General features: G+C 47.3%; 2 protein-coding genes, 1 long non-coding RNA gene and 1 other non-coding gene across 4 annotated transcripts; 1 reads left to right on the plus strand and 3 right to left on the minus strand.

Annotated features, from left to right (window-relative positions):
- Positions 1 to 111: 111 nt before the first annotated feature.
- Positions 112 to 1,065, minus strand: LOC136460979 (protein FAR1-RELATED SEQUENCE 5-like). Its single transcript, XM_066460478.1, has one exon. It carries the CDS (start codon positions 1,063 to 1,065, stop codon positions 112 to 114), a length of 954 nt encoding a protein of 317 aa, XP_066316575.1.
- Positions 1,066 to 1,342: 277 nt separating this feature from the next.
- On the plus strand, positions 1,343 to 2,424 carry LOC136458945 (uncharacterized). Its single transcript, XR_010760098.1, has 3 exons — positions 1,343 to 1,388; positions 1,481 to 1,563; positions 2,312 to 2,424. It is a non-coding gene; the product is annotated as an uncharacterized lncRNA (long non-coding RNA).
- A 4,930-nt stretch (positions 2,425 to 7,354) lies between these two features.
- On the minus strand, positions 7,355 to 8,596 carry LOC136458946 (RING-H2 finger protein ATL67-like). Its single transcript, XM_066458845.1, has one exon. The coding sequence runs from the start codon at positions 8,206 to 8,208 to the stop codon at positions 7,606 to 7,608; it is 603 nt and encodes a 200-aa protein (XP_066314942.1). The 5' UTR covers positions 8,209 to 8,596; the 3' UTR covers positions 7,355 to 7,605.
- A 926-nt stretch (positions 8,597 to 9,522) lies between these two features.
- TRNAD-GUC (transfer RNA aspartic acid (anticodon GUC)) lies at positions 9,523 to 9,594 on the minus strand. The gene has a single exon. It is a non-coding gene; the product is annotated as a tRNA-Asp (tRNA).
- Between the last annotated feature and the right edge of the window lie 4,467 nt (positions 9,595 to 14,061).

The following is a 14,061-nucleotide window of genomic DNA, read 5'->3' on the forward strand; positions in this document are numbered from 1 at the left end:
CCAACAATCATAAAGGAAACTCCTAAATTCATCCTTGACAACATCATCCTTAAGATTACGCACAATGTTCTGCTCAATATGCCATATGCAGAGCCTATGCGATGAATTCGGCTAGACCAGCCTGATTGCTCTCTGCATAGCAAGGTCTCCATCAGTGATCACGGAGATCGGATGCTTCTGAATCATGGCCTCGGAAAATGTACTCAGCAACCACACATATGACTCAATATTCTCATGAGAAATAATTCCACATCCAAAAATAACTGTGCTTCGATGGTGATTCACCCCAACAAAAGGAACAAGGGGTAGGTTGTACCGATTAGTTTTGTACGTGCTATCAAATACAACGACATCACCAAATGCTTCATAATCAAGCAGACATTGACTATCACACCAGAATAGTCCCTTCAGGTGTCCTTCCCCATCAACCATGTACTTGAAAAGGAAATCAGAATCTCTGCGCTGAAGTTCCGTCAGGTAACTGATGACAGTTTGAGCGTCACCGACAGCAATTGTCTCCGCCTTATAGCGATGGCAGAAATTATACAAGTCCCTTGTTGTACACCCAACCTTATCATACCCACCATACTGCATTTCCAAAATATCCATTATCTTATGTTTGCGGATCCCAGAACTCTCCATCTCCACAATCTCAGCTTTCTGCTCATCGCTGATTCTTCTATGTGAACGTAGCAGACAAGTAAGCTCTGCTGGCGCCATCGGATGGTTGTGTTCATCGATGAAATCCTTCACATACCAGTGCCCTGTGATCTGATCTCGTGCAATCACAAATTTAGCAAGGCATCCAACACGGGTAATATTCCGCGGCTTTCGCTTCTTAATCGCCCTCTTCAGCTGTTTCTCTTCACGAAAACCTTGACGACTGCAAACGAACTTCCGAAGAGTCATCTCATTGTGGCTATTGTCCCACTCACAATAGCTTCTCCTCACACTAAATCCTTTCTCAAAACCGTAGTTGTTATAGAACTGGAATCCTTCTTCTTCATTAGCAAACAACTTCTTGACAATTTCATTGTACTCCAGCAAAGACTCAAGATCTGACATTTCCTCCTGTATAGATGCTTGTATGTTATGCAACAGGGAACAGTAAATTCCAACAAGAAAATAGATGTGCAAAAGAATTTTTGTGATCATGCTGTAATAGTCCTGAAAACAATTTTTATGAACTACAGTCAGGCGCTAAGTTACACAAGCCAAGCACTAAGTCAGAACCTATCAGGCTTAAGGAAAAAGAGTCCAATTCGCAAGATAAGTAATACATTCAGTTACTACTTGGAGGATAATTGGAAATGCCTATGGATACTTGCATTATGGATTGGAATAATGGCCGGACTGTTCACTTGGAAGTTCATGCAGTATCGCAACAGGTATGTCTTTAATGTGATGGGCTACTGCATGACCACTGCAAAAGGCGCTGCTGAAACCCTGAAGCTAAACATGGCAATTATCCTCCTCCCAGTATGCCGTAACACCATTACTTGGTTGAGAAATACAAGGGCTGCACGGGCATTACCATTTGATGATAATATAAACTTCCACAAGGTTAGTCATTAGTTTGTCAGTGCCTCTTTTTATCCTGCCAATATAGTTTCAGAGTTTCATGTTAATGAGTTAATTTGTACCTAAATCAGTTAATTTAGGACTGAAAGGAAGTAAATGGGCATTTGCATCATCTGTTCATGTTGATGCAGGATATTCAACTTTATTTTCAAGTGCTTAAACTTATTTTTCTAAAAAAAAGATCATGTACTTAGTGAGTCTGAATATAGGTGTTTTTTTAGCAGAAAATACAGCAGGGGAGGCCCCCACTGTAGAAGTCTGAATATAGGTGTTTGCCCTTCTTGTACCTTTTATTCTATGTGTGTACTTATTGTACCAATTCATTGTGAGCCAAATAAATTTATTCAGTTTATCTAAAAAAAAATATGTTCAGTTACTCATGTCCAGTGGGATGCTTAATTCTGTAACAGTTTATTTTTGAATTATATGCAGAGCATAACAATTACGCAAAACACAAAATGTATTCTGGTTGATGAAGTGATCCATCCTCTCTGTACAGAAACACATCTAGTATTTCCTCTTTTTTTTTTTTTTGCCTTCAATGATAAAATATGCTTGCTCATCTCCAACTACCAAAGAATAGCTTTATCATAGTAGAAGATGGCCTATACTTAGTGGCTACAGGGATTTGAATTACATGGAAAGCTACTCACTAGATGCATCATATGAAATATGAGACTTTGACTAAGAAAACTAATAAAATAATTTGTTTTGTTGTTTTAATGGGCAGACTATTGCAGCAGCAATCGTTGTTGGTATAATCCTCCATGCAGGGAACCACCTTGTGTGTGATTTTCCACGGCTTATACATTCATCAAATGAGAAGTATGCTCCTCTGGGCCAAGATTACAAATATAAGACATGGATTCAGCACTAGACAGTAGACAGGAGCCCAAAAGATGCAAGCATAATACAGAAGCATTCGATCACGAGGCGACCACGACACGTGCTAGGGCGAATGAGGAGCAACGGATGCGCGCACCTTCAAATCGATCGTGTCCGGTGAGAGCACGATCGAGCCGAGCGGGCCGGCGACGACGAGGTTCGGCCGAACTGAACCGAGGCGGAGCGCGGCAGGGGCGTGCTCCGATCGATCCCGAACGACGCCGCGCTAAGGGATGGCGTCCCCGAAGCAATGGCGAGGGCGAGGGCGAGGTGGCGGCGGCGGCTAGGTCTTGTGCGCAGCCTCGCGTCCTTGCCGGCGGCGGCGGCGGCGTACAGCGAGAGGAAGTTGTGCTCGTGCGTCGCCGCCTTGTAGTCGTGGAGCAGGAGAGGAGCGTCCTTGGCGGCGGCGGTGCGCGTGGGCGAGGGGTGCCGGGGGGAGGAGGGAGGAGCGACCGGTGGTGGCGAGGGCAGGCCGGTGGCGGCGGCGCCGCGCGATGGCGAGGTGCCGAGGGCTGGGAAGCCTCGCGTCCACGGAACTGCTTGGGCGAGGCGAGCCGCGTGCGGGTTCGGTCGCGCATAGGGAGGGGTAGCGGGGAGAGGGAGCCGCAATTACCGTATTAACCTTCCACTCATAAAATTAATTAGCGCTAATTAATTGCTTAGGAACTAAGAGGAAGCAAGAAGTACCCCCAACCACTGTAAAAGAGCTCTTAGAAATTCTGTTCCTAAAAAAATAGAAATTCTGTTTTTTTTTTGCGACACTTGTTAAAAACAGTCTTATGGAAGTGTCCATCAGTGATCTACAGTGCTCGCAGAAAAACTAGTGGTATCGTCTGCAGTGAGAGTAAGCCGACAATCTCCCTTTCAAAAGAAAGGGGCACGCCTCTGTCATCTTCCCCTCCTCTTCAAATCCGTCCAAATCGTGCAGCTACAGATCTGTTCCATGTGGTAGTATGGTACTCCGGTACCAGTATCATACAACCATGACACTGTACAGCCACCCTAGAAAAAGTGCTCTTGAGAGTATCCATGTGCGCTTGCCAGCTCCGTCCGTATCCGTTCCTGCTGCTTCGCGCCCGTTGGCATGGCTTAAAGTCGTCAACGAATAATATTTTTCTCTCACAGCAAATTAGTATTTTTAGCCATAGCTTCAGCCAAGCAAATAGGGCATCGGTCGAGTGCTGACATGATGACTGTACCTGATGGATAAAGACGCGTAGTAGTATTCCGGAGGTATAGCATGCCAGTCAATGGTCATGGATGCAGTACACCGTACGCCTGTACGCTCAGTCGCCTACATCCTCATGCTGCTCGCCACGCCATTTCTCCACCGTGATAATGGCAGCTTCCTCTTCTTCATCCACACTCTGCTCTTCCATCCAGTGACTGGGTTTCTCCCAAGTTGTGCGAGCCACGGCAAGATGAGCACCGGCTGTATCAGTAGCAAATGTACAAAAGAGCTAGTAGCCATGCTGCGTGCTTCAGATTGGCCTTACCATTGTGTTTCTGGTAGTGCTACATCTAGATCTAGACTCGGGAGCACGTCTGGAATACGGGATTTTTGTTTTTTGTTTTTTGCCCGGACTCGCAGGAACGGAATTTATCTGCTAAAGTTACTATGTTCCGAACATGTCCCACGTCGCTGCATTGAGAAAATTTTGCGCCCATAGTGGTAGACCAAGAGATGAGTGCAATGTAATGACGCATGTAGTCATGTAGATCAAGTACATACAATTACATACTTCGAAGCACAAGCGTGCGACCCACCGTGTCGTCTTCTTCCTATGTTCGGTTCTTCAATGCCCCACAGCCTTAGAACCAAGGAGGAGGGGGCCTCAAGAGGCGGTCGGACCGGCGGTGGCGGCGGGTTGAGGGACGGCGAGTGAGGCGGCGGGGGGACAACCGGATGGTCGGAGTCGGTAGTAGCGACGAGATGCTCGAGCTCTCATTCTTCGGCTAGGGTTAGTGATGACGGGATAGAGCGATGGGGCGGGCGGTGGGCAGCGGGGAAGCCGCTGGTCGGGGGGGGGGGGGGGGGGGTTAAGGGGAGTGCGCTGGTGTAGTTCAAGAAAGAAGAACAATCTCGCTCTTTCTAAAACGGGCGACCAGTCATGGCATAATACACTCCAAACATATAACCGAGATCAGTACATGGATTCGACTCAAGAATCTAGGGCACATTTGGTTGGTGGCGCAGTTTGCCACACCAAATCTTCGATAAATTGTGGCTGCCACAAAAAGTTTGACGAGTAAAAGCCACGATTGTGACAAAGTTTAGCAAGAAAATGAGTCCACGACGTGTGAGACAAGATGCTAAGAAAAGTGTGACACGTCATAGTTACGATAGTGAATCAAACAGTTACGAGAAAAACTATGACATGAATAACCTGTGGCATGGTAAATTGTGGTTAGGGACCAAAAGGCCCAGTCGGAACAGTTTATGCAAAGCATGGAACCATGCGTGTGAGCTGTTTGATGGAAGCAGAAACGTGTCTACTAGAGGCCAAACGCCAGAATGCAAGAGCCGCCAGACAGCGCCCACAAGCGGACGGCAAATAAAGGCCATAATCTGTTTCCTGACAAGGCCAGACAGCTTCCATGTTCCATCCAAACGAAGCTCATAGTCTTGATGAAAAAGTAAACCAAACAGGAGAACTGGTTAACCCACGAGAATCAGAGAGGCAAGCCAAGAAAAGCTGAATTCAGAACTTCACGAGTATACGTATGTAGTACTATCAATTATCGACAGGTACCAATGTACGTAGGAGTACCATTGTACTAGAGAAATCCAGATTTTAGCTGCCAAGTTTCCAATAAAACCTTACTGTACCACACAAGCTGGAACAACAGTGAAAGCAACATCCTGGATCTGGAACAGGAGTAAAAGACAAATTCACAACCAGGAAGAAAGACAAAGGGAGCAAAAGGCCTCACCGTCAAAACTTTGGAAGTGGCTAATCTAGGAAAATGGATGATAATTGCTAAAAAGTCGTCATGAGTAGTAAAGTTCTGTTTGCCTTTGCTGTTCTAGTTTCTGGGCCCTACATAAACACATCAGCCTTTTGAAAATCCTCAGTAGTAAGTACGGCTATTTAAGTGGACCCAATTAGAGTACTCCCAAGCCTACAAGCAAGAAGCAACTTGAAACCGTACCGCTATGGGCTATGGCTATGTATTGAGGCCTTGTTTAGTTTCCTGACGCAGTTTCCAGACGTAAAGTCACGTGGTGTTACGTTAGAATACTAATAAAAAAAAGTTACAAAATCTGTCGGTAAATAGGAAGACAAATTTATTAAGTCTAATTAATCTATTATTAGCATATTTGTTATTGTAGCACTTTATTATTAATCATGGATCAATTAGGTTTAAAAAATTTGTCTCGTAAAATAGTCGCAATCTGTACAATTAGTTATTTTTTAGTCTATATTTAATACTCTATATATATAGAATATTCGATGAGATACGACTGTAAATTTTTGGAGGAACTAAACGAGTCCTAACTAGCCAACAGATGTACAATATGCGACAAATAAATGGTGCGGCGCAATTGAATGCGTACAAAAACAGATTGTTTCCTGACATTACTGCCTGCGAAGAAAAATCAACCACAACCCTAGTACTCCAGTAAGTAAACATCTAGTACTGCATAGTGAATTTGGTTTCAGTATGATAATAATAATGTGCTTGAAAAAACATCACTTTGGATCGTCACTGTGTGAACAAAACAAGTTCAATTCTCGATTAGGAACAAAATAGCAGTCTGGATCAAATTCTTTCCATCAGTGCATGAACCTTAAATTCACGAATTTCATTTAGCATGAACATATGTAGAAATTGATTTTTAATCGTGATATTTATTCCGAGGCTCACAGAGTAACATCAATAACAAAATTATGACTCTGTAAAGGGTAACTTATATGTTAAATTTAAATCAATTAGACATCGAGTAATATGTATAGGACAGAGAATAAGGTGGTGTTAGGTTGCCTCTCCGAAATTTTAGTCGCTATCCTATCGAATGTTTAGACACGTGTATGAAGTATTAAATATAGATTAATTACGAAACTAATTACATAGTTTACGACTAATTTGCAAGACGAATCTTTTAAACCTAATTAGTCCATGATTTGACAATGTGGTGCTACAGTAACATGTGCTAATGACATTAATTAAGCTTAAAAATCGTCTCGGAATACTGACGGATTATATAATTTGTTTTTTTATTAGTATCAAACACCCCATGCAATATTCTTTTGACACACCTTCTAAATTGATCCAAACACCCCATGCAATATTCTCTCGACAGACCTCCTAAATTGATCCATACACCACCTAACATGTTCACATGCCAACGAAGATAGCAGACAAATCAACATTCGTTTAGCTCATGAGCATTGATGTTCCAGCTCACCAACCATCCGGAGCTAGAAATCTCCTGTACCCAGATAATTTTTTTGGGCTTAATTAGCTTGCGTAGTACATGACATACAAAAACTCTACACAAAATGCAAAATGCAGCTTTATGGGATTAGGTGGGTTGGGATTAAAAAATATACTACAGTTACGGATGCCGTTCGTTGACACTGGGACACCAATTCTCAGCAATCCATCTAGCCATAGTTTCAATAGCAGGCCTCGTTTAGATGCTGAAAAAATTTCAAACCCGATGAATAGTACCACTCTCGTCTTATTTGATAAATATTGTCCAATCGTGGACCAACTAGGCTCAAAAGATTCATCTCGTGATTTCTAATTAAACTGTGTAATTAGTTATTTTTTTTACCTACATTTAATACTCCATGCAAGCGGCTAAAAATTAATGTGATGAAAAGAGAGTGAAAAAACTTAGAATTTTGGTGGCATCTAAACAAGGCCATAGAGTATAAATCACCAGAAGATACTCACAGAAACGGGCAATGTGTATTTACACTATCCCTTGCTCCACCTTTTACTTCTACGTTACAAAATCTAATCGAGGTAGTTGTGATTTCAATCCAAACAATTTTGTAGATATCCTAAAAGCAACCCCGGACTCAACTAGTGAAGCAACCCATAACTTCCTTTCCTCCAACGCAATAAAAAAGTGAAAAAAAGAAGAAGAGCACTGTGTTGCACCAGTCACCAGTGTGGCCGTGTCCATCACCTGCGGCGCCTCCGGTCGGCGGCGTACTGCGAGAGCGGGACGAGCTCGGAGAGCGGCGTGGCGAGCGGCGTGGCATTGGGCGTCGGGATGGGAGAGGACCTGCAGACGGGGCACGACGCGCTCCGGCGCAGCCAGGCGTCGAGGCAGGCGACGTGGAAGCCGTGCCTGCACTCGGGCATCACGCGCAGCATCTCGCCGTCCCTGTACTCGCTGAGGCAGATGGAGCACATGGCGTCGGCGTCGGCGGCGGCCCTGCTGCTGGAGAAGGCGACCTTGGGGTAGGATGCGATGGCGGCGGCGTCGAGCCCGACGGGGGAGCAGGCCACCGCGGCGGAGGCGGAGGAGTAGGCGGCGTCGTCGTCGGGGGACTCGGACCCTTCCGCGACGAAGAGCACGCGCGGGACGGTGATGGAGAGGTGGCCGGAGCTGGACGCCGTGGTGACCGCTTCCCCGGCCCAGTAGTCCCCGCTGCCGCCGCCGCCACGGCCGAAGCAGAAGTAGAAAGCCAGCAGGAGGGAGGCGAGCAGGACGAGGAAGCCGAGCGCGATGGCGATGGAGTAGCCGAGGCCCAGGCTGGAGAGCGAGGAGAGGAGGGACATCGCGGTGGTCTTGCCGGCGGCGGCGGCGGCGGAGGTGGCGAGTCCCTAGTGGCGAGGGCGCGGCGGAATGGCATTGGCGGAGCGCGCGCACGGTGGTGGTGGCTGGTGGATGCCTTGCCCTGGATCACTGGGTGCCGCGTGGGTGGGGGAGTAAATGTTGGAGGTGGCGTGGTGAAGTGGTGATATTTTGCTTTCCTTCCTCAACTCTCATCTCGCCTTGTCGCGGGGTTCAGAATTCAGATCTGGCGGGGTGGGTGCGCGGCTCGAGCGGCTGCATTTATTGCCGGGGAGCAGGGACGGCGAGGAGTAATGGCGGGGACGGGGATGCTCTCTGTTCGTTCGTGCTCCGCAGCCTTGGCAGCTTGGCTGGCTCGGGCTGCGCTGGGAGTGGGAGATGGGGAAGGAGAACGACGAGTGACCGAGTGGGGGTGTGGCCGTGTGGCCGTGTGGGACGGAAACTTCTGCTGGGGGCCTGGCCGCCTGGGTCATCCGTCTGACCTCGGGCCACTGGTCAGCGGCGGCAATGTCAATTTTTGGAGGATTTCCTGTCGTGTTGTCGTCCGATCAACTGATGGTGTTGCGTAACCTTGTCGCTGGGTTTTTCATGACTTTTTCAGCCTGTTCGTTTGTTGGTTTCAGTCAGCCCAAACTAGTCAGTCAACAGTATTTTTCTCTCACAATAAAACAGTACCAGCCAGCTCAAACCAGCCCACAAACCAACGCGGGAAGGTTTCATTTGCAAGCCTGAAGAGCGAAGCGTACTCCCGTCGTGGCATCGGACTGCATAAATGCTACTATTATTACTTTCAACCTTGAAAAAACGATGACTTGTAAGGCCTTGTCAAAAGTTTACACCTTATCCTATCGACACGGAGTATTAAATATAGACTAAAAAATAACTAATTGTACAGATTGTGACTACTTTGCGAGATGAATCTTTTAAGCCTAATTAGACCATGATTTGATAATAAAGTGTTACAATAACACATGTGTTAATGATAAATTAAATAGGCTTAATAAATTCGTCTCGTGGTTTAATAACAAATTCTATAATTTATTTTTTTGCAACACTTAAAACTTTACATCTGAAACGTACCATACGACACCCAAAACTTTACATCTGGAACTAAACGAGGCCTAATTTCCAGCCAAATCTGTGTCCTTTGTGAGTTGCTATCCCGTCGGTACAGCGCGTAACTGCGCTGGTTCACCCCCATGTCATGCTTGGATATGGAAGACGTAAGCTTTCTGGAAGAGAGGAAACAAAAAGATAAAGAGTGACCGTAAGCAGTGCAACAAAAAAAAGAGGGCAAACGCCGTTGCCGGGGATCGAACCCGGGTCACCCGCGTGACAGGCGGGAATACTCACCACTATACTACAACGACATCGTTGTCACAAGGCAAATTGTAAGAATGTTATTACGGAATGCTGATTAGCGGATATCCACATTGCTCTCGCCCGAGCATCCGCACATCCCAAGTTCCCAACAGCATATTCCCGTAGTCTTGTATCTCTCGCTTTGCTTCTATCGTTCTATCAAATCAACCATTCAACCCGCCCGCAAGCTTTCATCTTGCCCGCTCCAGCCGAGTCTGCCGCATGTCGACCGGAGTTCCCGCTGCCGCGGTGTCCTCACGAAGGAAGCCCAAACAGGCTGGAACACGGAGTAGCTCCAGTTTTTCACGGCGACCTGCGAGGCTGTGACTGTGAGTATAATCTTTCATTTGCTCTCGCCCGTGCCAACTCGTTCTTTTTTCTTTGAGTCTCGGTGATGCACGTCACCTGTTTCCTGAATTCAGTAGTAATGCTTAGTTAGTGATGCTCGTTTGCTCAAAATTCCATTGTTCGGGAGCTAGACCGTTCAGGTCAACAAGAGGTTGCCCATTTGCCCTCATACTGCAGAGTAAGGCAGTGGTATGGACACGGCTCAAAAGGCATGGAGTCAAAGGTTCCTGTGGCTAATAAGTCGACTAAAACTGATTTGCTGCGAGAGAAAAACACCGTTTCATAGCTAATAACTTCAAACGAACAGGCCTTTTGACTCCATGCCAATAGTAGCGTAGGCGCAGCTACAAGGAACATATTAAATTTCAGCAATTGAAAACATAATATAGCCCGGAAATTTCAAGCGGACAGGGCTTTGAGCATCAATATACCTATACTAATTGGTTTAGGATCCGGTCAACTTGATAGACCGGAAACCGGACTCGTCGTGGATCTCCCATCTCTCTGTTTTTCTTCTTTTGCTTGTTCTTGTTGAGAAGCTATCTGAAGCTTCTTTTTTTCTTTTGAGAATTATCTTCTTCTTCTTTTTTTGTATGCGAAATATTTTGAGAATTCTCTGAAGCCATTAATTAAAAGCATTTTGCCCGTTTTGGGATCCGGCCCACCTGGAGAGTTGGGCCTCAAGGTGCCACGAAGTAATTTAGGCCCAGATCGGTATTTTGCAACAAACAAATTATTATAGTTTTTAAGTTCTCACATAGAAAAGAAGATTAATGGTGTCGGCGTTTCGAACCGCCAATGAGTAAATTTGTATCTACGCGTCTGACTCGGATGGTGTGCTTGGAGAACACAAGTATTATATTGGCTCGGACAGAACGTCCCTACGTCCAGTCTGTTGCTGCTAGTGTTACCGACACAGTTTGTAGTAGGGGTTACAAACGGGCGAGAGAGGGAGCAGATCCCAGATCTCTGGTGAAAGGAATAGAAAATGCTGAGTCCTATTGAGTTCATTCAACTGCTTAGCCATGTGCTCGTGCGTGTGAGTGCTTGATCCCATGGGGCGTCCTACTTCCCCTTTTATAGGTGAAGGGGAAGGCGCACGTTACAAAGAGAGAAAGAGAGAAAAGGAGAAAAGCGAGGGAGAAGAAGTCCTCCGGGGCTTCCCCGTCCTTCATCTCCATTATGTGGGCCCCACCGATGTTGTAGACGACGATGGGGACGGCTTCACGTCGTGCTCCTGTTCATCATTGCGGGCGTCGTCAGCCGGTCGTGGCGCCCCATCCTGTCCCGACAGGCGGCATGGTCAACAGGTACTCCTGTCAGAAGTCGTATGGGGATTAGGAAGCACAGCGTCGGCATGCCCGACACTGTTGGCGACGTGAGCCCCCAGGTATGGTCCGCCGTGACCACGGGTTACGTTCAGACGTGTCTGCTTCCCTCCCGGTGTCAGAAGTTTAACCCTGGGGTCGTACTCTTATACCCATAGTGGTTGGAGGCGGTATGGATCCCCCGTCGGGCGAGACGAAGCCCTCGCCCGAGGGGTCCGACGAGACGGGGCCCGCGCCCTCGGGGTCGGGCGAGACAGAGCTCGTGCCCTCAGGGTCGGGCGAGACGGCTCTTGTACCCTCGGGGTCGGGCGATATAAGGCCCGTGCCCGAGGGGTCTGGCGGGGCGGAAACCATCCCTTCGGGGTTTGTCGAGACTGAAATACGTCCTTGATTATCTGGGCGAGTTATCGTCTGCGGTCCTCAGACCCCTTCTTTGGGTATCCCTAATACTGATACCCGACAGTAGCCCCCGAGCCAGCGGAGGAGTAGGATACTCCTTTGTAGGCTTTTTCGGATAGAGGGACTTCGAGGGCTTCAATCTTCTGCTGCTCGCGGGACGCCTTGGTGGGTTACGACCCCTTTCTGTTGCGACCGGACTTCTTTCGAGGGCGTATAGCTGTGGGATTTCTTTGGGGATCAGAGAGGATTTCTCTTAATTCTGACCCCTTGGATCGATCCGCCATTGCATGCGACCACGTATTCGGTCTCTTTGCGAGTCAAATTTCCATCGAGCCCCCACACATAGCAGGGGACCGGTCGAGGGGTTGGCTCGTCTTGTAATCATCCTCCGTCAATCATTTTTTCAATGAAATGGAGGGGTTGAGCCGTGCCATGTTTTCCTCGATGGATGAATCATGGTGCTCGGTGAGCTATTAATGGGCTAGTCCGAGTGGGTCCCCGGCTTACCGTTCACTGGGGTCTAGCATGGGTCAGCTAGTGACCGACTCCAGATCCTTGGCAGCCAATCCATATAGTTCTTGGGTCCGTTCGACTGGTCCTAAGGGCTCGTTGCCTTTCTTCGAGAAAAAACCATGGACTGTGAACCGACCAAGACTCGAACGTGGGCTGGGATGCCTGCGACGCTCATGCGCCTGGGTACTGGCCGCTAGCGGGCCCATCCCTTTCCACCCCTCACTCTAAAGGCGCCCCAAAGCGGTTGTGAACCCGTCGGTGGGCCAACCTTAGAATTTGTGGGCCGTAATGGGCTATGGGAGCGTTTTCAGCCCCGTATCCCTTCCTTACCTACGACGGTTCTCGGCCAAGGCTTCGTGCCCGGCTACTTCGACACCGAGCTGGAGGACATCGAGCAGGAGATGGCCCCTGCACAGGACTTATCTGCCAAGATAGACGATGAGATCACCCCCCCAAAAAATTAGTTAGTTAGATAAACGGAGTGGTGGTCTTGTAATAAATGAACAAGTTTTAGTTCTTTTGTTTTGGTCAAATGAACTTTTGGGTACTTTTTTCTTTTTGTGTTATAAAAAGGTTACTGCATTTCGAACCTTTTTTGTTGTTAAGGCTACAAAGCTTAAGGCATGGGCGAAAGAACCCTGATCACGCTGGTGAGCAAGACCGCCGTAGCCGCTGCGGCGTAGGTTCCTTGTAGTTCGACCAACTTTACTCAGTGTTCGTTTCCGCAGCTCTCGCTTTTAGATCTTAATGTGAGAAGGGTTGGGCATAGCGATTGTTTCTAAATAGGTTTGCTCTTATCAGCCCCCGAGTGAGGCTCAGCCCCGTGCTGTTGCTGGGGTCGGGTGTCACTAAAGATCGAGGACGAGAAAGCGAAAAAGAAAGCATTTTTGTATTTCAGAAACACCATTCTTAGTTTCCATGGGTGTAAGGTCGAGATGGCGACTAGAGGGGGGGTAAATAGTCCTTTTTAAAACTTAATCACGTCGGCTAACCGAAACAAGTGCGGAATTAAAACTATCGGTCTAGCCAAGACTACACCCCTCTATCTATGTTCTCTAGCACCTTCCAAAGATACTAATTAAATAACAAAGGAGCTGGGCTAGCTAGAGCTCACTTAATCAATTATAGAAGCAAGGTCACACAAACCTATGCCACTAGTACTTTAAGCAACAAGGGAGCTCCTACACATGCTAGTAAGCAAAAGCTCAAAGCCACCTAAGCTCACTAGCAATGCTCAATAACAAGGCAACCAATGCTAAATTAGAGAGCGTAATTACTTAGCTACACAAACTAAGCAATGTAACTAACAAGGTTACTCAAACCAAATTAGCCACGCAAGGGAGCTACTTCTATGCTACACAAGCAAGAAGGTAACTAGCAAGCTACACAAGCTAACTAATTACAAGAGCAACTACATAAGCACAAAATATATAAAAGTAATCACAAGCTTGTGTAACGGGGATGCAAACCAACGGGAAGAACAAGGTTGACACGATGATTTTTCTCTCGAGGTTCATGTGCTTGCCAACACGCTAGTCCCCGTTGTGTCGACCGCTCACTTGGTGGTTCGGCGGCTAATTGGCATCACCCGCCAAGCCCGCACGTCGGGCGCCGCAAGAACCTACCCCGAGAGTGAGGGTAGCTCAAAGACACGCTTTACTAAAGTTGCTCTTCGCGGCTCCCGTGGGACGAGCACAATGCCCCTCACAAAGCTCTTCTCCGGAGCGCTGCACAAGCTTCTTCGAGCTTCAACAGAGACCACCACCAAGCCGTCTAGGAGGTGGCAACCTCCAAGAGTAACAAGCACCACCGGCTTGCAACTCGATCACCTAGTGCCACTCGATCACCTAGAGCAATCGCACTAGAATCACTCACTCACACAATTGG

The sequence above is a fragment of the Miscanthus floridulus genome, chromosome 6, assembly GCF_019320115.1.
Source record: "Miscanthus floridulus cultivar M001 chromosome 6, ASM1932011v1, whole genome shotgun sequence".
NCBI lineage: Eukaryota > Viridiplantae > Streptophyta > Magnoliopsida > Poales > Poaceae > Miscanthus > Miscanthus floridulus.